Source organism: Apaloderma vittatum, unplaced genomic scaffold (assembly GCF_000703405.1).
Source record: "Apaloderma vittatum isolate BGI_N311 unplaced genomic scaffold, ASM70340v1 scaffold24533, whole genome shotgun sequence".
NCBI classification, from domain to species: Eukaryota; Metazoa; Chordata; class Aves; order Trogoniformes; family Trogonidae; genus Apaloderma; species Apaloderma vittatum.
The window spans coordinates 80,483-104,187 of record NW_009709108.1 but is presented as its reverse complement, the minus strand read 5'-3'; the positions used below and the strand labels follow the sequence as shown (position 1 = coordinate 104,187).

At 41.1% G+C, this 23,705-nt stretch overlaps 1 protein-coding gene across 1 annotated transcript in view; it reads left to right on the top strand.

Moving 5' to 3' along the window:
- LOC104271960 (mineralocorticoid receptor) overlaps positions 1-23,705 on the top strand; it is a gene marked incomplete at its 5' end in the record, with an annotated part of 90,263 nt that overhangs the window by 38,144 nt on the left and 28,414 nt on the right. The window contains 2 exons of the mRNA XM_009866810.1: positions 17,327-17,665; positions 18,080-18,224. Coding sequence (XP_009865112.1) covers positions 17,327-17,665; positions 18,080-18,224 — 484 coding nt within the window. The remainder of the gene's footprint in view (positions 1-17,326; positions 17,666-18,079; positions 18,225-23,705) is intronic.

Here is a 23,705-nt window from a genome sequence, read left to right as displayed (position 1 = left end):
ATGTTAATCCCTATATTGGAAAACTGGAAATCGGAAAAAGAGTTTCAATGTTTCCTGCAGCACATTTTTACCTAATCTCAAATTAATATACTGATCTTTTTTTCTTTGGTGCTCTTTTGTTTTCTTTGGTTATATTCTTTCTCAGTAATTTTAAAATGTTCTTTCCTTTTTTTAATTGTGTCAAAGTGTTACAGGTTTGTTTTGATGGCATATCTTCTACTTCCCAGCATGCTAACATTTTTTTTTCTAAAAAATAATATTTTTATGTTTGGCAGCATGCCATGCTTTCAACACCTTTTTAAAAATATGTGTAATTCACTGATACAAAATACATCTTTTCACAAATGCACAGCCAAATTAATTTGGCGGTTTTATTGTTTAGCTCCTCCTTTTGTTTGTTGAAATATTGGAGCGTTTTCCGAGCTCTTATATCCTCTAATAATCTTTAGAAAATTATTCATCAAGTCAGCAAATAATTTACCTAATTATGTTCTTTTCTCAGTTTTTGTTTTGATTTTATAAGAAGCATCTGCAACCTGTAATTTCTGCAAAGCTGAAGTTGCCAAATATCACGTTAATTTATCCTCCTCACTTCTAGAAAGAAAGTATGTGTGTGAGCTGCAGACAGGCACATCCTTTCGGCAAGTGGGACTCCAAACTTTTTTTGGGAACCGTAGTTTGTTTGTTGGTTTGTGGTTTGTTTTTTTTAACTCCAGTGCCATATGCTAGAGTTAATTATTGGAAGAGATTCAGAGTGAGCAACTGCACTATGAAGGTATGCTGGCCCATTTTTGCCTCATGCTCTTTTCAAGATTCTGTAATTAATTTTCAGTTAATTATGGACCAGAATGACTTCATGAATTCTGAAGTTTCTTCCAGCAGATGCTGTGATCAGATTTGTCAAGCCTCTCGCTTCCGCACGAGACGTTTTTGTTTGGTTCCCACCTTGTGCTGCTGTTCCTTAGACGCGTCTGTCCCCACGGCAGCACCAAGGAGGGGCTGTGACGGTGAGACCCCCAGGCCCACGCCGATGCTCAGTGTGATTTCTTAGGCCGTCTGGGTGCAGCTGGTGGTGGCCAAAGAAACCTCATTGAGCCCCCAGCTGCAGCCAGCAAGGCAGCCGGTGGCTGCTGCGTTGTGACTGAGGTGGCAGAGAGCCCCTCCTGGTTTTGCTCCTCTGCTGCAGCCTGGAGAAGGGAAATGTTTTATATGGTGCGACTTGAGGGGGACCCCCCCCAACTCCTTGTCTTTGGTAAGTTAGTCCTTGCCCTTCTGCTGTGACCAAGCTGTGTGATCAGAGAAGACCTCTCTTCTGCTTCGTGATGTGCCTTACGTGCTTAGGGGACAAAAAAAGTGCTGAGAGACATGTACCGTGTAGGACTGCAATGCTTCTCCCATATAAAACACTCCTGAAACTTAGCAGTGCCTGTCTCCCGGAATGCTGAGAAGCAGCTTGCTAAAGTACCCTTTGGATATCGAAGGGAAATAAAATAGATTTCACCTTGCAAATTGCACAGTTCATCGCTCGGTCTGCAGAGACTGCCTGTGAAATTTGAGTCTTGGGCTTGCATACATTTACATATGTAAGACACTTCATGCACAAGATGCTCTGTGTGATTTGTCATCTTTACTTGCAGATATCCTTATTTTTTATACATTAAAATGTTTCAATAATCTGAAAAATAGATTAGATGAGAGAATCAGTAATAAGATACAGTACTTCACCTTTCTGCCCAGCTTTCCATTTTTCATTTAATAACTCATACTAGTAGGGATTTAAAACTGTGGTATTATTTTCAGTTACTGCAGCTTATGTCGTTTGTATTATCATTTTCCCATCTTTTTGAGAAAAAAAGCAAGAGAGAAGAAAGGAAGAGACAGAACCTCAAGTATTAGAAAACTGAAAACAAAGAAAAACTTAAATACAGCAAAAATCTATCCTCTTGATTTTCTTTACAAATTTCTACCAACTTTCTGCTAAGGTTTCATAAATTTGAAAGAAAGAAAGTAATGTGGAGTACATATGTGGTTAACTTTTATTTTTCTTTTAAATTGTAACTGCTGATTATTTTGAAATGCCCGTTAATTTTAACTGCATTTTTATTTGTGTTTATGTAGCATTTTCTTCTGAGGGAATCTAGTCAATTTTTTTCAACTTGAACATTTAGCTGGATTTGTGATAGTTCTCTGCAAAGACTTTTAATAATACACAGCAGTATATTAAAGTTAGTTACCGATTTCGTAAAGGCAAACTCCGCCTCAGTTTTTCTCGCATTTTAGCTGGACAACTTAATTGTGATACTTACCAATGTCTAGGTTATTGTTAATATTGTTTCAAAAGACGTTTGTATTTTTCTACGTGTGATGATTTCAGAAAACATTAGTGTCATTTATGATATTGTGCTAAAATCTGTGCTTTCTCTTACCAGGGAAGTGAACACCGATTTACGTGCTTTTTTTTGCATGTGCGGTGTATTGAGCCCAAGCGAGTATGTAACTCATAGCCTTGCAAACACTTGTAAAAGACTTAGCCTGCAACCATGCTACCTTGTGCCATGACTTCAAGTCTCCCAAATTTTCCTGTGAGTGTACTTGTAAGAGGAATCAGCAGGGAAATTGGTGTTGCTGTATGGAGTCCGTGTTGAGTGACTCTTTGGAAGAGAACATCCTTCTGTCTCAGGAAGGGTCAGTTGTTCTTGAGGCACTGCTGTTGCCCTGGCACCACCCTGCACCTTGTGACTATATTTTTTATTAAAAAAAAGAAAAGAAAAAGATAATCTGTAGTGCTGTTGCAGATCTTGCAGGAACAAGTTTGTTCAGCAGTTAACTTTTGTGTCTGTCTTTCTCCATGTTACAAGATACTACTCTTGCCCTGCTCTTGATGTGACCCTCTAACCTTTCAACTTGAACCATCCTCACGAGTACTGTAGATAACTGTCAGACAGTCACTTGCCATGACTATTAAGAAACTATTTTGCAATGATAATTAAAAATGCAGAATTTTGAAGAGGGCTGGTAGTGTCAGAGGCATCTCTCAGGCATCGATTAAAAAATGGTACTGAAAGTGTGTCCTTGTACTTTGCATTTTGCTGATGACTTTATTTCGTATGTGCAGACAGCTCAAGAAGACGCACTGCAGTAGTCCGGAAGCTCACAGCTCGCGTTCAACATCCTTGATCAGTCTCCTAATTGGGTTCGTTTTCTCAGCCCTCCTTTGTTTTTTCAACTTTTACTGGTTTCAGCTCTGCCTTCTGATGAGCACCCAGCTGCCAGCAGTGGTTGTCTTCCCTTCAGGAACAGCCTTTCAAGCATTTGGCGCAGGTCTGCTCAACTCCAGACTTCCCTGTTTTATCTGCTGGACCTTCCATCAACCATTCCTTGCATAACACCTTTGGTTGCCAGCCTCGCAACTGTTTTGGGCTCCTGCTGGAGTTAAGTGTCCCGGCCTGCCTCGTGTCACGTGGCGGCACTGTGCACACAGGCTCTGCAGGGTTTTGTCTGATTTCAGCAGTATCCATCACTCACTGTACAGACTCAGAGGTCTCTCTTTCCTGAGCGGTTCGTATTCTATGCGTTGCATCTTGCTTTAGATTAATGCTCAGAATGGAGAAGGGCAATCACAGCCTTCTGAGAGGAAGCTTTAGATAACTCCCCAAAGAGGTGCAAAAAAGGTCTCCCACCGTTGTGCTGTTGTTAGGTCTGAAGCACAGCCAGTGACCCTTCCTTGGATGCCTTCTGCTGGGCGTTTGCCGGCTGCCTTGTGTGGATCCCTTGCCCGTGAACTTTTGAACTTTTCTGTCTGCTGTCAGGGCTCTAGCTTTCACCTCCAGGCTGCTCCCAGTGTAGATTATGTTTGTGGCCTCTTGACTCTCCAGGACCAAGGCTGACCCTGCTTCTCCCCTGTGCCCCTGTACGTCACTTGTCCATCTCGTAGGGCATTTAAATTTAACAACTTATTTCCCTGAAGTTCCTGAAACTGATTGCTGTTCATCTTTTTTGCTCATACAGGTGCATAAAAGCAAGCGAGCCTGTAACATCTCTGTTCCTTGCTTTGTCTCATTGTGCTGGAGCAGACCAGAGTGCTTCAGCACTTCCGAAATTCATTACGATGTGGTTCTTGGTGATGTTCTGGGGATTCTTTGCCATGAATCACTAAATTACCTTGCTTCCTTCAACATTGCTCTAAGACCATATCCTTTTTACTCTTCCCAACAGCAGAAGTGTAGTCCTTGCTATGAAAGCATGCCTGTGTCTCCCATTCTTCTTTCCAGAGCTGCTGGTTATCACCAGAGCCCTTCCAAAACATCCCACTGTGGTCTGTGGTGGTGTGTTTCCGTTACTCACTTCCCCATTGCTGCATGAAGCTGTTGGGGCAGGAGGAACTTACCCTTTAAATCTTCGGCCAAGCGATTGCTTCAGAGTTTTCACTTGAGTAAGAGAGTGTAAAGATTTAACTTGCCGTGCCTGATACAACCTTGATCAAAATATGGTAGGCTCAGTATGGCAAGTTAAACCTCTCATTAGTTAAACCTTTTGTTAAAGCTCTCATTAGTTGCCTGCAAGTGTGCTGTGGACCAATTTGGAAGAGCCTGGAGTAGAGCAGTGAGAGTGATGAGCAGTCTTTAAAACTTCACTGGTGGGGACAGATTGACTTACTCAGTATTGTTTGGTCTAAAAGAAGGCTGGAGGGGCAGCGAATGTTGCTTCAGCAACAGATGTTGGTACACAGAAAAAGGTGATCTGCTCTCCATGTCTGTGAAAAGTAGGGCAAGACATAATGAGCAGCAAGGAAGATGCAAGTGAGGAAATGGAAAAATACCTGTTACCATAAGGCCAAGGAAGCATTTGAGTAGATGCTTTTGGGAAGATGTGGAGTCTGTCATTGGGTGTCTTAACATGAGGAGGGTACACTTGGCTCTGGTCTGAGCAAGAGGGTGGATTGTGCAGCTGACTTAGGTCTCTTCTGGACTATGAGATCTGTGTTAGGTAAGTGGAGTTAAGCTAGATAATTTGTATGCAAATCAAAAAATGTGAAAACATTCTTTCCGTGTACAAAAAGCCTTAGATTTTTGACATCACTGATCTTCATTGAATGAGCTATTCCGTACCTCTGTCCTCTGCATGACAGGATGTTTTGAAGAAGCAATGATGCTAAGACTGTGCAAGTCATGTGTTCTTTCTTCTGACATTGTGTTGCTTTTTTGATTGTCTGCTACTTTGGCACTTCACAGGTTTTAAATTGACTCTAGAGTTGTGGTTTACTCTAGTAATGTCACAAGGAAAAATTATTCAATCACAGATTGTGCCTTAGCATGTGAATCTGTTGTTCTCTCCCCTTGTCCTCTCATATGTACTTTGCTTTAGAATTACCTTAGCAACTTGTATTTTGTTTTGAGTTGTTTCCTGCTTTTTTTTCTCTACCAGTCTCCAAGTGCATGCCTTTCCATTTTTAGCACCTGTGTCTTGCTAAAATTAAAATAAGTGTGAGAAGTGGCAAGGATACTGGCTCAAAAAGCAGACTTTGGAGTTCATTGTTAGTAGAAAGAACAATCCGCAGCAGGTTATGAAGGAAACGTTGAGTACATTTAAGCTTTAGAAATACACAACAGGCAAGAAGGTTATGCTTAACAAAGAGGAGGGCCAGGTAAAGGCACCTCCAGTTGGAGTGTTCTTGAGCTGCCCAGTACTACACATCTTCCTGCGGATTGGTGCCTGCCATTTGTGTGCTTTTGTGATTCTCTGCCATCAGTTTTCCCAGTTCTTCCAATGCTGTAACATCTTAGTAATGGAAATCATCTTACCTGCGTATTATCTTGGCAGAAGGTAGAAGAGGAGGAAGACTAGAGCCTCAGTGCGCAAGACCAGTCCACCCTGAATGGATTCATAAGGAGATTTACCAGTAGGGAGTAGAGAAGATACTGATGTGGGCAGCTCCCCTGCCCTCGAAACCGTGCGGTTGTCATACTGGAAAGAACTAGCAGAGGAAACTCTCGCACGGCTTCTGGATCTGTCTGCACATGGACCGAGCACATTCAGGCATGTCATTTAGATATCCTCTTAGAGAGGCATGTGTCAGTTTTAGTTATTACCGGGATTTCATACCTGACTACTTCAACTTTAGAAGTTTGTAATGTGCCATGCTGTCAGTCGTGAGAAGATACTTGGTTTCATCATTTGGATCGTACATACATGTAAAAATGCAGAGTTGTATTTTCCCTGGGAAAGTGGTTAATATCACTTACAGGTTGTTTTGCTAATGTTGAGGGTGATTTATTAAAGCAGGAGATTAACATGGTTATATTCTTTTTTTTTTCTTCTTTTTAATAACTAATAATGAACTAGTTGGTGAAAAATACGGCTGAGACAACTGCAGAAGATAAACAGCCAGCTTGTATTTCACAGATATTGTTACTGTTCTGGGAAGCAGGGTAGATGATTTCTAGAAGATGAGGGACAGACCAGCAGCACTGAATGTATTAGAAATAAGGTCATTTGAGAGAAACCTGTGTTGATAAAAACTGAGGATATGGAAATCATATAGATGAAGAAACAAAAATCTTTGTTACTTGGGAAAAATACAAGTGAGGATGTGGTGCATTACGATGTAACCAGAAAGACCACAGAGGGAAGTGTGGAACTTACCACACTGAGTTCTAGTAATAATAGTGCAAGAAGAAAAATGAAGCATTTAAAGCACAGCACAGTCTTTAACATAGAGTAGAAGCCTGAGCACTCAAGATGTGGGACGAGAGGTGCTGAAGCCAAGTTTGCTTATGAACACTTTTGAAAACCTCTAAAAATCTTGTTGAGTACCTGTATCCCCAGTGTAAATACAAAGGACCAGGGGGTAATTTTGCACATAGTAAATCTCTACATAATTGTATTGGGGCAACTGAGATGGCTTAGTGTTCTGATCCAGATGAAGGGCACATAAAGCATGGAGCAGACTCAGCATTGGGTATCAACCCAAACAGAAGCAAGCGAGAAGACTTGGACGAGGAGTGCCTGCAGAAGGTTGGACGGGAATGGGTGTCTTGGGAGGAAGGTTCTCACTTGGCACGAGGCAGAAACCAGTGAGCATAGCCAAGAGCATGCAGTCTGGTACAGTGGAAGATTTCAAAGTCTGTTTCTAAAGTTTCCCTAACTTTGTTTTTAACCAAATTACCGCCAATGCTATCAGTTTAAGCTGCTGATGTTTCATTGCTGCAGGTGTCTTGGAGCTGTAGGCAACAAATGCTGGAATTACAGGTGACCTACTCTTTGCATTCATTGTTGGTATTTTACTGCTAGTCTTCAAATCTGTTTGATGAATAGTCAAAGCTACTGATGCATTTAGTAGACAACACTTAGCTCAAAAATCATTGAATTTGCCTTACATTTGAGGAATGAATAAATAATCAGTAAAATATGAGCTTTGGGAGCATCTGAAAAGGACTGATTAAGATTGGCTTTCATCAACATTGTAATTTTCTTTTGTAAGCTTTTTTTAAGTCTTTGTTTATTACATGATTTAAATATTTAGTAAATACATTTCTTTTGAAATTAATGAAGAAGTACAAGAGGGAGTTTTATATACCAAAAAACGTTAGCTGTGAGACTGCATTATGTCAGTTTGGGATTTTATATGAAATATATGTGGGAGAAATTTTCATACTTTAGCCATTTCTCATTAAAAAGCTTTATCAAAACCAGCTTGATTTGATTTTAACAGGAAACCACTAATTGGCATTTGGTAAAAGTTGTTCCCACACAGGGAGGAGTACCCCTATGAAACTGTTATTTTTCAATTAATTATCACTTTGAGGATTGCTGAGAAACAAGCAAATGTGTTAGACATTTTCCCTGACAACCTAAATATTCCTGTAAAATGCACTTTGGAACTCAGCTTTCTTTTGTCACTTTTTGTCCGCTATCTCTTCACAAATGCGTAGCCTGAAGCTTGGCACAGCTCAAAAAGAAATTAATTCCCTCCATCTCTTACCTAAACCCTCCCCAGTGACTTCCCTTCTTGATTGCTGTGGACATCACTGTCCCACTCGTCAGACAACTAGGTAACCCAAGCTTCATCACTGAGTCAGACCTCAAAATACACAAGATTTGATCTGGGCTCTCACCAGTTTTTCTGAGGCGACTGTGACGACTTCTGGGCCATCTTCGCAAGGCTGCTTCTTTTATCCGTCCTACAAAGGCCATCCTCATGGCCATGGATCCACAGTCCCAAATCCCACGTGCAAAAGCCAGCGCACTGCAGAGAAGCTGTGTCTGTTCCATGAGATGCAAGTGCTGTCAGGAGGTGGCACCTCCCTGTAGGTGTTTGTATTTTGCTGCTCGGTATCTCTAGCCACAAGGACAATCAGAAGGAAATGCAGAATTCTCATTAAAATATTGTGGTTTCTCATTAAGTGGGCGTGTAGTTACTTGAAATGGTTTTCTCCGAAAGTAGCTGCGAGTGGTTTGCTGTCACACTGGAAGAGCATCTGAAGTAGGGTCCTGTTGAGAGTCAGATCTGGGACTACAATTTTACTAATTACTTGCATAACAAACTAGAGAGTTAAATACACAAATCTACAGATTTGAAAATTCTTCTCTTTGGCCAAAATCAGAATTCAAAAGCATCTCCAGTCTTAGCATCTGAAACCGAATCGGTGGCATTTTTGGTAGAGTGCCAGGGGTTCTGTTGAGGGGTGCAAGCTGAGGTGTACAAGAAGGAGAGCAGCTGTTCAGAGACCTCGGGGAAGGAAGGAGCACGGTTGCGTGATGATTGTATGTTAAATTTAGAGTCGACAATGTAAAATCGTTGCCAAAATAGGCAAGTCTCGTTTGATACTAAGGCATTATTCTGTTCTTTTCAGAGCTGATGATTGTGGGCCTGATGCTTGTGTCTGGTTTTGAGCACCGCCAGTGAGGGTGGTGGGGATGGGGCAACCTTATGAAATGGTCACCTACGTTCCTGTGCTGGTGAGGAGGATTGGTGGTACCTATGTATTTTCTGATGGACACGTCATCTCTTCTTGAAGATCTCCAGTGTGGAAGTCTCTGCTGAGTGCCTTGATGACCTGTTGCAGATTTTTACAGACTTTTACATTTAAAACGTTTTTTTGAAATCTGAACTGAATCTTTTTTCCTGAAATTTCATATTGTGTGCCTGAAGAAAGCGATGTACTGATCAGAGACCGCCCAAGGAAGAACAAGGAAAATGTGCTTAGAAAAAACCATAAATCTATAAGGAAGAGTTTAAGAAACTCAATTTATTTTAGTATGGAAGAGAGAAATGCATTAAGGAGGCCATGATACCAGTCTTTTAATACAAAAAGTGGCGTAGAAGCAGGAACAGGAATTATAAGTTGTTCTTTATGGCCACTAGGGGAATGATGAATAGAAATCAGCTTTACTGCAGAAAAAAATGATGCCGTGTTGGAGATGTTGGAGGAAAACTTGAGTGGTTAGATGTTATAGGAAGATGGGGGATATTGCAAAATTCCCTATATTGGAGATTAATAACATACTGAGTTGGGCAAAGTATAGTTGATTCTGCTCAAAGCAAGAGGATAAACTGCTTCACATGTATTGTTTCTGTGCTTTACAGTGCTGTACTGGAGCAGCATTGCACCGCACTGTATGTTAGAATCTCTTCCAAACAAAATGCAAACACTTCTGAAATTGTCATATAAGTAAGCAAAGTGATAAGCAGGAAATATTTACCTAGTTACAGTAAGTTTTAATAATATTTTAAATCCATCTACAATAAAGAACCAAAATATGTGTAAATGAACACAATGAAAATAGCGTTCCGTTACCTAGATTAAAATGTGTCTTAAGAGTTCTTTCTTTTGTGTGTGCTGTATCTCCCTTTTTTGTATACTGAATGTGCACCAGGAACAAGAATTACATTTATGGATGTGCCTGGATCTTTGCAGGGTCTGACTGAAGGCAAATAAGATGTGACATACCCATAGATCAGCCTTCATGCACGTTTATTCCTTGTCTTTAAGCTGTCCAATCCTGTCAGATTAAAGTGTTACTTATTAATTAGTAAGCGGTTGCAGATAATGTTGGCAATGCCAAACTATGTCATTATTTCAGTTGTGCTTACCATTGCATTCTACTGAATTCAGTCATTGGCTTTAAGCTTATTCTCCTATAAAAGCTTGCTTCTACTCATGGAGGATAAGAAATTAGGAAGTTTTCTTTGCTTTGTTAATTAAACACTCATGGCAAGTGGTACCATTTTCTATCACTTTCTGTCTCCTCTGGGTCACAGCTGTCAGAAACAGATTTTAAAATGTATTTTGCTTTGTGAAGGCAGGACCTTTATTTCCTTCCTCACCAGCTGCGGTCTTCCTTTCCTTGCATGTTTAGACAAACTACTTGATCTCTTCAACATAACCCAAATGTCGCTGCAGAAATTACTTTTGAAAGGCCACTGCTTTGCAAGAATAAAGTCCTTTTGGTAGCGTGCCTTACAGGATAAAGTAATCCTGTGGTCTCCTTCCAAGTCCCTTTACAACTTCAGTAGTTGCTTTTAATTTGCTTCCTCCCCTTGGTCTATCCGACCAGACCAGTGACTCATCCGCTTCTCGATGTGTCTCCCAGATTTGTATCTGACCCTTCCTCTTACATGCAGAATTACGCTCGGTGTCGTGGTTCGAGGTTCTTCGTATATTGCAGCTCTACCTGAGAAGCTTTGCTTCCCAAGGTGGATGGTTGGTGTATGGAAGTTTTAGAGTCCTGTCTTGGTTATTCCCATCTTTGTTTCCTGAGGAATAAAGAGTGCACGCCTGAATGCACTTTGCAGAGCAACAGGGACGAGGCTTGTAAGATCTTGTTAGCTTTACTGCTTTCCACTTTATTCCATGCATTTACGCGCATGTGTGCGTGTGTGTACATCTATATAAAATGTCTGTATCATTATCTAGAAATTTCTTAGCAAAATCTCATACCCATTGTGCTAGACACATAAGTGAAAAAATGTCTGTACCAAGATAGCTCAAAATTTTCATATATGTCAAGATACAGCAGATTTGGGGGAAGGGAAACACTATTTGTAGTAGCAGTAAAATAGCTAATGAGAACAGATGTCAGCTCACTGAAGTAAGTGAGGCAAAGGCATCAGGCAAACATGATGAAAAGATTCAGAGGAGGAAAAAGTGGCGTTTTGATGGAACGTTTATCTGTGCAAAGGTGGAAGTGAGCGGCAAAGCACGTGTGCTTGGGGAAGGCTCAGACCTGAGTCTACCCAAAGGCTGTTACGGCTGCCTCAAGGCGAGAATTGGCAGCTTGGTCCTTCGGTGCCTGGTGCAGCGGGGTGCTGGGGGGTCGCTTTTGGAGAGGAGAGGCAGGCGGCTGTGGAGGGGCGTGTGGGAAAGCCCTCAAGCATTTGGGGTAGGATGGGAGAAAGCTGCCGAGGTTGGGAAGGAGGTGGTGGTTGTAGCTCAGGTGCAGAGCTCGAGCAGAGAGGCAAGGACCTGGATGGAGGAGCTCAAGTATTTGAAAAGCAGGTGTACGCTGGCGCGGCATGCAGAGCCAGCACGGTTGAGGGTGGTTGGTGTTTGTTTTGCAGCATGTTGTCAACCCTTGGTTTAGATTCCCATCACCTTCTATGTTCTGTGCTGTGTCCAGTTTGGTTTCCCCTTTAATTGCACTGTTCTCTGCTTTACACTGGGTGTAGCGTGTGTTCTTATCATGTGCTTTTGATACCACTTGATTCAAATATGATATGCAACATGGACAGAATAAAGATGTGTTGAGTCAGGATCAATCTGGGCCTGGTTTTGACAGAGCTTTACATATGTGATCAGTAAAGCCCTTGGGCATCTATATCGTGCAAATAATAACTGGTTTTTGATAGGCAGCAAGGCGAGCTCTAAATATCATCTTTTTTAAAAAAAAAAATCAGATTCCAGGGTATTATCATTTCAAGTTTTGTAATTCACTCTATGCAGAACTACAGATAATTTTCTAAACTTCAGATTTCACTTTAAAGCACTGAATGCCAGCGTGAATTTGCAGAGCATTTCAGATAGTTCATTTGCTAAATTTGAATACTGATACATTCTGCAAACAGATATTACTCTGTTACAAAACTGCTGAGTTAAATCATAATATTTATGGATTCTTTTATCTGCTGTTGATAGCATTTTGTTCTTTGTCGTTCTTGGATCCCATCTTTTTTTAACAATAATTCTTATTAAAATTATTAATTTTGAGCCTGTGAGAAATAGTTATCAGACATGTGGCTATGTCGAGTCCATAACTTACCTTGTGTATATTCCCTGGGGACAAAGGGAGTATCGATTAGCTTCCTCTAGACGTAGCTTGTATAACATTTGTAAGTTTACTGTGGTGGTTTTTAAAAGAGCATAGAGTAGTTTACCAGTCTTATAACTACCCTAAACCCACAAGCGTGACCTTTAAAAATTGGGAGTGGCATAGATTTCTAGCCAATGTGCACATTAATTTGTATTCAGAAAACAATTTACAACAGGGTCACATCCAGTTAATGTCCTGTTATTTGACCTGGAGTAGCATTCACTATTGCCGATAACCAGAAGCCTATTCAGTGTTTTACAGATGCCATGAAAAGTCCTGATCCTGAAATCACAGGCCTCCCTGTTTTGGCTTTGTGACAGGAGCTTTGCAGATAAAGGGTCAATACTAAGGAACTGGTTGTCCGAATCTCAGTTCATTCCAGTCTGCTGCCAGTAGCTGTTCTCAGATGATTAAGTCCAGTCTTTTTGCTAGATTGTAAGGCTGCAAGATGTTCATTTGCCTTAAAGTCTTAAAGTGCTTAAGGCTTTGTTGAGCTGGTTTTAATACAGCATCTCAGCCTTGCTCAGGGCCTCTGCAGCAATGCTGTTGTCCCCTTCTAAGCAGGTGGGACTGGGACTGGCATTCAGGGTGATAAACAAGCTGGTGTTTGTCGGCTGCTGTCATTGAGGTCTTCCAAGCACGTGGAACAGCACGTGGTTTTGCAGAATCTGCCGGCTTTTCTTTGAACATGCTGGACACAGACCTGCTTGTATTCAGTCAAAGTGAAATTTTGCCTGTTGCTTCCAGAGGAGCAGGGACTGCTATTTGTGGTCAGGCTTGTAGCTTATTTATTCCTCTGTTATACTGTAATTTTTTGTTAGAGCTACGGAGATGGTCTGTTGGTAATGCCTTTTTAAAGTCCAACTTTCTGTGATTCTACAGATGCTTCATGTTAGTTTTCATTATTTTTTTGCAACATACCAAAATTCTGAAATACTCAACAAAAGTCATGTCAGGTATTTGGGGTGTTAACCTCAGGTGTATTTGTGGTGTCATTCATATTGTTTCCTTCTCTTCAACTGTTACTCTATAGCAGGTGATTTAAAAATGCAAGGATTATAATAGGATGTCTTGGGTGCAACAACACTGAACCGGAGCAGTAAGACGTCCTGCAATTAGCGATAATATGCAATCACTGGCTGTGCAGCCGTTTGGATGCAAGTCGTCACCTGCTCCAAAATAGACTTCAGACTTGAGCTTTGCCATGTGAGATGCTCCGTGCACGCCCCATCTCCTGGTCTGTGTGGAGAGCCTGTGACTTCTTGCACATTTCCATGTGGCAGTCCTGATGAGCATGGCTTTTGCCCACCCATTCTGAGGTGACTTCCTCAGTTTCATGGTCGGTATTGCAGTTAGAGAGCAAATGTGAAAAACAGCTTCAAAAGACCGACTTGGAGTGCAATACTGCTCAGAGTTTGTATTTAATCTTTAGTTGTTGGTTTCTGTGGGAGTTACCAAACCAGTTGAGCTACAGCACTGGCACAAAGCCAAGCGAAAAATACAGTTTTCTTCACTGTAAATATGACTGTCAAGCAGTAATGTTTTCTCTCAGCTTCATTTTAAAGGCATTATAATGCAAGAAAATGAAACTAAAACACATTTTTATGCCAGTATTATACATGGAAGAATGTTACTTCTTTTTGCTTTTATTGAAAAGATCATAGAGAATAGGACATAGCAAATTATGTCTTAAATATGTAATAAGTTATCTGTGTTGCTGGATACTTGATGGAGTTGGTAAACCAATACATTTCTTGTTCTGGTGTAGTTATGGTGAGAATGTTTTGATTTTTTTTCTTTGTTGCCTCTGCAAACATGGAAGATATGCGAAGTTCTTTATTTTTAGTCATGTTTTGATAACAGAAGAAAAAAGTAGTGCATGATAAAACTTAATGAATAATAAAAACAAACCACTAATCCCTGTCCACTCCTTAAGGCTTATTTTTAAAAGCTCTTTTCAGCGGCCGATAGCTCTGTTAACTCATCTTCAGGTATTCTGCTGAAGTTGGCCATCCTTACTTTGCTTTTGGGAATTATTTTATTGAATGCGTAAGTTTAGCTTTGCCTTTCTAAGATAAACACAAACTATATGTAATGCTCACAGTGGTTTCACCAGGATGTCGTCTTGTAGGTGTGACTGCACCAAATGGGAAACAACAGCATTTTCACTTTTCAGAATTAAAAGAACTGTCTGCTTGGCCTGTAACTCCCTCTGTTTTATTTTGCAGAATGAGGAAGAAGCTTGTTTAACAAAAATGTGTGATAAGCTGCTACTTTGTAAAATGTTTTTTTGGGTACTAGGAATGGAAGTTGCATGAGGAATGGATGTCAGCATCCGTGTAACTTGATGCGCCAGAAGATGAAAAAATCCTTCAGTTGTGCTTCTTTGAATGAGCTTTTTTAAGAGTTTTTAATAGAAAAGTAAGAGAAAGGGTTGGAAGGGAGTTTTAGAAGGGTCTTCTCATCTGTCCTGTCTCATGGGACAGAATCAATTGCAGTGAAATCTTTGCTGACAGATACTTCTTCCTCTCCCTTCCAACCTCAGATAACAGTGATTGTCGCCTTTCCCTGTGTAATCTGTGCTAATGCATCAGGTAATTAGGAAGTTGTTGTTCGGTATTATTTGGATAGATGAACCACAGAATTTTAAACTAAGCATTATTAGGACTGGCACACTTTTATTTGCATATCTAATCCTTTTATTAAAAAATTGAAACTGCCTCACTTGGTCTGGTTATTTGCAGACATAGAGAAATTAATTGTTGAAAGCATACATACATGCTGTAGGGGAGTTAATGAAATGGTGTCCAGCTTTCTGAAGGAAAACGGTGAAAGTTGCACAAACATCTCGCTCTGTAGATCTCCTGAGCAACGTTGATACTGAAATCAGCTGTTTCGTTGTGTGATGGAAACAACACCAAACTGGTGTTCAGATTTTGTACCTACTGCTCTGCGTGATATGTGCTGCAGTCGTGATGAATTGCGTTAAGGTTTGAAAATGATGTGACCAGCCTAGCCCTAACCCACAACACATGGCCATGGAGCTCTTTGACTGGAGTTTTTGCGCATGAGTGGTAACATAGATGTTTACTATTGCAACATCCCGTGTTTTTCTTAACAAATAAGTTTTTTCTTTTGGATCTTGGGATGAGCCAACCACTCAGAGTTCAAGGTACCGTCCCAGCAAGGAAGTGTTGAAAACAACAGGCTATTGTTGCGTTTGGGCGTGCATCGTCCTGGATCCCGGGCGTCTGTATCCTGCCTCGCAGGCGCTATGAGCTCGGCCACAGCTGCTGGCTCTGGGCAGGCAGCCCCAAGTCCAAGGAAACCATAAAACACTAATGTCACCAGCAACGGTCTCGGGGCAGCAGCAGGTCTGCTGTTGAGGAGGGTTTTCTTTAAAAGTGCGTTTTAAGGAGTTTGTAGAAGAGTCATGAGTTGGTTCTGTGCATCATTGTGGGGAAGTTTTGTGCACCACGATAGGAGGAGTAGGAAGCTTTGAAAACTTCCCGGAAGGCTGTGGCATGGCACGATCATAGAATCACAGAATGGCCTAGGCTGGAAGGGACCGTAGAGATCATCTAATCCAACCTCCCTGTCATGGGCAGGGATGCGATGAGCTGGATTGGAAGTGAACTTTTCAGTAATGGGGAAGAGAGGAGGGGTGAGGTGGAGGCTAGCCTGAAAGGATCCTGAAGCTGCAGAAAAGGTGCTGCATTTAAGGAAAGATAGGGAGAGGAATTGATGACAGGGAAAAAAATAGGGATAGACAGACTTGGGACAGGGCACGGAGTGAAAAGGGTGTTTGCAGTAGTAATCTTAAGTAGGAGTGAGATAGACTTGTATTTACTGCTACCACTAAAAAGAGATGTTGTAATAATCAAGAAACAGGAAGATAAACGTATAGACAAGGGTTTTAGCTGTGTACAGACAGATAAGAAAGACTATATTCGTCAGAAGTTACTCTGAAAAAGGTGTGAACATATAAATTTAGTTAATTTTTTGATTTTTAAGATTATTTTGGTTACGTTTTCCTGTTGTGAAAAGCAGAGTGATAGACTTCCAGGTTTCTTTGTATGTTCAAGAACTTAATTGTCTTGCTTTTTCTTTCCCGTTCTTTCCTCATGCTGTAAGATCGTTTTGCTGGGACAGGAGCAGGATTTTCTGCCTGCTTACAGGTCTGTGCTTCACATTCCAAAGTTGGGAAGGCAACCCACAGAGAATGGCTGGCATCTCTACGAAGAGTGGAATCACGCTAGTGTTGCTGTCTTCTAAGAATACTTAGTCAAGAAAAATAGAGAGGATAGCATTAAAGAAAAAGAATGGGGGAGGAGGAAACAGAAAGGGCAAATCATTAGAGAAATGTTTATAGCAGTGAGAAAGGTGTTACATGAGGCTTAGTGCTTTTTCCTTAACTGGGTAAGTATTTTTAGTGTTTCAGAACTGCACTCAAGGGAAGGGGACAAACCTCTTAGGGAAGTATCAAAGCAGCAAAAGCAAAGGGATCTGACTGGCTTAGGCAGTTCCAAGTGGATTGACTTCATTTCAAGTTGAGGCGCAGCCAGGGTGGGCACTAGGACTCAAAAGCTGAAGAGGGCTCCTGGGCTGCTAATTTTAGGCATTGCCAAGGAGATTTCTTTTGATGACCGAGTGCAGTGGGGAACATGAATTGCAGACTTGCAAGCAATATGTGATTCGTTTAAGCTACAGAACAAACTTCTGAAATGTTTAATCAGCACTGGCCACAGTAACTAGTATGTTTTATGCATGTCTGTATCGAGAGAGATACTGGACATTCTGTCACATATAAAAGCATTCAGTAAAGCAATGAAAATGAGCTTATATGTGTCTTTTGGTCCTTTTTCCAGTGTAATGATGCTGCAAGCAGTACGGTATTTCTTAAGGCCCTGCACTTGTTTCACTTGACAACTTTGAGACGATACTTCCACTTTCTGTAAAGCCAGCGTTACGCCAGCTTTCTGTACTGATCTGGTTCTTGTGCTGCTCATCTTCACAGCCCGGAAGTCCAAAAAGTTGGGGAAATTGAAAGGGATTCACGAGGAGCAGCCACAGCAGCGGCAGCAGCCACCGCCCCAGAGCCCCGAGGAAGGGACGACGTACATCGCGCCCGTGACCGAGCCCTCTGTAAACACAGCACTTGTCCCTCACATGTCTACTATCTCACCAGCACTTACTCCCTCTCCCGTTAAGATCCTTGAAAGCATTGAACCAGAGATCGTGTATGCAGGATACGACAGTTCGAAGCCAGACACAGCAGAGTACCTGCTTTCCACCTTAAACCGCCTGGCCGGCAAGCAGATGATTCAGGTGGTGAAATGGGCAAAGATACTTCCAGGTAGGACCATCAGACATTTGGTGGAATTTCTCTTTGCTGCTCCTTTTAGCTTAATGAACCATTTGCCTGACAAATTGCATCTTTAATCTGTGGGCTGAGTTAAAAACTCTCACAGAGAGGTGTGACATGAGTATCTCAGAGAAGATCATTGGGTTTTTTTATTTATATAATGTTTGTTTCATATATCTATGATCAATATTTTAAAATCTTTCATTTTGAATAATAACTTCTTAAGAAGAAAACATGTTTTGTCACTGGAATGAAAAAATTTTTTTTTTCAGAAGTATACTTTGAGGGAGTGTTGCTCTTGTTCGTTAATACTAGAAAAATAGTGAGCAATGTATTCAGTGCTGGTTTGGCCAACCTTTGTAGAGTACAGTGTAGTTCACGGGTATTTTCTGGTTTGATCTCTAGGATTTAGAAACTTGCCTCTCGAGGACCAAATTACTTTAATTCAGTATTCATGGATGTGTCTGTCATCGTTTGCCTTGAGTTGGAGATCATACAAACATACAAACAGCCAGTTCCTCTATTTCGCTCCAGACCTGATCTTCGATGAGTAAGTATTCCTTAACGGTTCTTCTCAGTGCAGGCTGGAAGAATTAGTCTGTCTTCATTTGGTTTTCAGGCATGCCTGCAGTCTAAGAAAATTTCAGCTAATTCCTGGTCAAGAAGTAGCTTAGGGGTTTTTTCAGTGACTGAGTTTTCAATTGGTGAAGCTTTGATACTGCCATCCACTTCTCTGTATGTTAATGTGGATGTGCTCTCAAACTAGGACCATCCTGCTGGCTTAAACATGACTGATGCACAACTAAGGTTTATAGGAAAAAAAACATTTTTTCATGTCTACTGGAGCTTGGAAAAAATATCCAACTTCTAGGAAATGTGAATGTTAAAATTACCATTTTTTTCAGAGCAGTCATAATGGTGCTTTTGTTAACAATATACAGCTGTTCAATGTGTTTTCTTGACAGTCTTAATTACCCTTCTTTGCAACCATGAAATAACCCAAAATGTTTTTTCAGTAATGAAACATAACTTATTTTATGATGCATTCAGACAAAAAGAAGGATCAACCAAGGAGCCATTCCTTCTTGAGTATGTGTGTTCCTTCATATTTTAAGTTTGTATGTTAGTGCTTTACTTTTGATGAGTATAATTTAATTTGTGTTCCATTCGGCTAGTGTTTATTCCAAGACAGTAAAATAAAAATCTAAGCGAATACTCAGGCAGTCAGACTGGGGTCATGTCATATGCTTATCCCAGAAGGTTGTTTTGTATTTTTTTCTAGAGGTAAAAATGAGGCATAATCAATAGGGTATGGGTGCTCCTTTTCAGGGAAACCCAAACAAAACACAAACAGGAGAAGAATGAACAAAACCAGTAACTTACAACTCAATCTCCTGAATAGTTCTGAGATATTTTTCTTGGAGAAGATGCGTTGTCGCTGTCCATCTTAATAGTCTTTATTTGATTTAGAAATTCCTAAATAATTAATCTGTATATTATTAGTCCCAAGGCAGTGGGCAATATCAAAGGAGGATCGTTTGGACTGGGTTGTTGGTTTTTTTTTCTTGAAGCGGAGTTAACTGGTGGTTTACTACATGCGGTCAAAAATGTAATGTCAGCCATTTTGCTCAAGCACCTCCACTGTGAGTAGGACGTTAGAGAATTATCAGAGAAAAAGCGTGTGTAGCTAAAGCTAAGTGAAAATGCGAACTTTGAAGAGTTTGGTTCTCCTGGGAAAACGTAGACTGAAAGTTCAAACACAGAATCAGCTTTCCCACATCTGAAGCAAGTCCGTCGGGGGGTCAAAATTTATTGGACAGGGAAATCAATCCCTCCTGCAAATAAAAGCGTTATGTGTGTTGCTGGCATTCTTGATACTGCAGCTAGAAGCAGCTTCCAGAAGTTGAGATCAGTTGCAAGTTTCATGCTGCAAGTCTTTGAAGGTACATGGGTGCCTGCAGAATTATACCGAGGTTGGGATCCAGTCAGGAAAAGGAGTGTAATATCATGGAGTGCAAAATGCATACATCACTGGGCTTGGATGTTTTTAAGGTAGTGGTCTCATCTTCTACATATTTCACAGTGTACTCGTTGCAGAGCTACCGAGGGTAGCAGAGGGCAAGTGTTTTTAAAGAGAATAAAAATAAATTTCCAGGAGCTGTATTGAGGTGCGAGATGTGGGACAGGGGCTTTTGAAGCATCTAGTCAGGGCAAGAAATTTCCTTGGAGGTAGAAGTTTGGCACTTAGTCCAGAATGGTAATAGGCACATCTCTGGAATGAGAGGGTTCTTCTTGCTTTGCTCATGTTTCATACTCAGTAGGAATCGTGGGAGATACTAATTCCAATTCTCTCTGTTGTTGCTCACTTTGGTGGTTGTGGGACCGCATGTGGAGTCCCGAGTTTTTGGCTCGCATGCATGGGAAAGTTGCAGAGAAGCTGCAGAGATCTCTGTGGAGGTTGGCTGAGGTGGTCGAGGGCTGGCTGAGGATAGTGAGAGAGCTGGGCTCATGCAGCGAGGAGAAGATCGTGCCAGGTGCAGTGAAGATTTAGTTGCAACTTTCAGCTTCCTGATGAGTTGTTGTAGAAAAGATGAAGTCAGACTCTTACTGGAGGTGGCCAGTAGGAGGATGAGAGGCTGTGATCACAGGCCTGGGGCAGCATACTGCCTCCTAGGCAGCAGGAGAAGGAATTTCATAATGAGATGGTCAAATAGGAGAGCAGGTTCCCAGACTCTGGAGTCTCTGTCTTTGAAGATTTCCAAGCCTTGACTGAGCAAAGCCCCAAGGAAGCTGCTCCAGCTTTGACATTAGCCCTGTTGCGAGTGGGGAGTTGGACTTGAGACCTTCAGAGGTCCCTCCCAAGCTAAATTATTTTGTGATTCTAGGTTAGGAGGTGCAGTGCTTTTCCTGATTTAAACATAATGTTAGAGGAGAATTACTGGAGTTGTACAACTGAGACAGTACAGTTCAGCACAGAAGGCACTGAGATAGGCACAAAAACGTAATATGTGTACCTGTTTTTGAAAATACACTGAAGCTTTGCTCTGGAATTGCTGAAGGCTGGTCTTACCTTTCCTTTTTTGAGTACCACTAACTAGGAAATGTGGTGTGTAGTTATAAACACAGGCCTTTGTTTTTTGTGCCGCGAGGTGTATCAGACCTCCCTAAGGTTCGCTTGGCGCAGCCTTGAGTGTTGTACTGCCCGTGGCGTTTTTGGACATACATTAGTTGCTACAGAATGAAAGGGAGATACTTTTAAATGACTTTTCCTTTTGCTGGCTGGAGAGGGAGATGCATCTGTTATGACATGGCCAAGATTTTCTTAGTATTTCTTCATATCGTGTCTGGAGAGGTCATTTCTGTCTCTCTGTGCAAGAAGTAATTAGGAAAGTCCCTAGCTGGTAGCATGCATTCGATGCCCTGGAGGGTTCAGCATTTTCTTCAATGAACAGTTAAAAAAGAGTGAAAGTAGAGGCTGGCATTAGCAAAATTATGTTGCTTTGTTTTACGTTAAATGAGTTTTCCGTTCACACTTAACTACTGTGAATAAAAGGAAGTTGTAATGTTTCTGGAAGGCCATGATACATGATCTTGTTTTCTTTCTTTTTCTGAAAGTCTGTAAGCAAGGCAAATAAAAAATGAGGATCTCTGTTGTTAATTGTATAAATACAGCGCAAAATGCCTCCGTATTCATGCGTGGTTTGATTTCCTGTTAGGCTTGTGGATGTCTGGAAATGCTTGTCTGCCTTTGTTTAGTCATGTTACATATCTAATTAAGCGTACTGTTTGTCTTTATGGGTCATATGTATATTCCATTGCATTGATTGGGCTTAAGTAAACTCAAAGGTGTGAACTGAGGGATAAGAAAATGGCCACTCAACCTGTTACAGAAATACGTGAAAAGAGGCATAAAATAGAGGAGCGTATTTTATGTGGTGCATTAGTTACAGTATGTGGGAGGTTTTTAATCCATTTGTTTTGTGGCATAGTAGTAATCAAAACTGATATTTATATATCTCTCATATATATCTTTATTTTTAACTCACTTTAAATTTTTAAAAGACCGCCATATATGTGACACCACATAGTTCCTATTGCAGGTAAACATTCGTAAAGGATGACTTTGGCATGTATAATGACACTCAAAAGAAGTTGCCATGACATTTTTAAGGCTACAAGCTCCAATCCCAGAAGTTGCAAAATTCCAAAATTAAGGTATTCTGTGAAATCAGAGTTTGAGCCCTTTGGTACGTGTTCTGAAGACTTGTATCCATAACCAAACTTTTAAATTATGTTACCCTGTAATATTTTTCCCACGTGTCTCCTTCCTTTTTGTATTGATCAGGTTGAATGAGTTGTAGGGATGATACAGGATTATGTAGCAAGTGACTGTTGGATTTTTTCCTTCATTTGTAGCCAGCGAGGAAGCCTTACCTTGAATGGATCTAGGGATTTGGGAGAACAGAGAGATATTAATGGGGAAGATTTTCTTAAGACATGGCAAAAGACTATCCCTGATTCAAGACCTAAGCTCTGAGACATTTCAGGTTCCTACTGCAAAGTAATACAAATCCCACAGAAAAAAATTACTGTTGTTTATTTAACTCGAAAGAGGGTGAAGATTTCTCTTAAGACTTAACCAAAGACTTGCGCTCAAATTTTCTAATTTAATTCAACCTGAGGCAAGCACATGCATGGGGAATTTAAGTCCAGAGCATTAAATTGGTAAAATTAAACGCAATTGAAAGCGGGAAACTGGGTAGTGCTGCTGGGAATGGGTGCGAGAACAAAGCAAGAGATGTAGCAAAAAACAACGTTTATCAGTGCTAGCTTACTTAGAGGGATTCTGTCTGAAGCTATGCAAAATGATCTATTTCCAACAGGGAACAGCCTAAAATATGTTTTTTCAGATGTGGTCCTGGAAGGTAGAGAACTTAGATTCAGATTACTTTGGTCTCTCCGTTACTGGATGAATTAATCATTGAACGATCCTGCTTTGGTAGAGGAGGTTGGACTAGATGATCTTTCAAGGTCTCTTCCAACCCCTGACATTCTGTGATTCTGTGAAAATATTTTTTTATTTGGCTGTGTCCTTTTGAAGGAGAAATCCCCAATGTTTTTGAAAAGAGGCGATGTGGCAGTTTCGGCCCTAGAAGAAATCTGATGAACTGAGTCTCTTGATAGTAGGAGTTTATGCGTTTGCAATGCGGAAGTCAGATGCCTAAATCCGAGAAGAATGCAAGGGATTCTCCTTCTTGCTCACATTTCTGCAGCAGGCTGGGGCAGTTGATGTTCCATTGGTTAGCGGTGGCACCTTCCCAGGTATCTGCTTCCACCCATATATTAAGTCAGGGCACTTGCTGGCAACCTTTCAGAGACTCAGGAAGGGATAAAAAGCATTTACGAGTGCAGCACTGCCAACAGAAACTCAGCAGGAGCCAAGACGTGGTGTGGCGGAGATCCTTGCTCCCCCAACGTGGGAAACCGGTGGGAGATGAGCTGCCTGCATGGCCACGGCTTGTGCTCACAGCACGTATCCCACTCCCAGCTGGAGACCAAAAACTGCACCCTCCATGGCAAGCTGCCCCCCTTATCCATCCCTTCCACTAAGGAAGAGGAACGGTGGCTTTTCATCTCTCTGTAGAGCTAACCCAGCTGATGACGCTGCTGACAAATACTAAAGTCACACTGCGCATCCTCGTTGGCACACGTTGGTTTCTGATGGCCTAAAGAAATGAGGGTACCAGCCTGATGCTGGTGGTCCCCTGCAGATCTCGTTTTTTCTTTTGATTTCAATTTCATGCAGTCTCTTTGTACATTTCTAAATCTGTGGGGACTTCTGAAGAAGAGACTCAAATTCCAAAATCTTTTACTGTTTCTAGGAAATCTACCCTAATTACCTTATCTGCCATTCCATCCTTATCTAGCTATAAAATAGCAATGATGTGGGATACCAAAAGAGTTCAGTAATGCTGAGACACTCTGTTGAGACACTTTAGTACATTAAAGTGCAGCATCAATATTTCAGCAA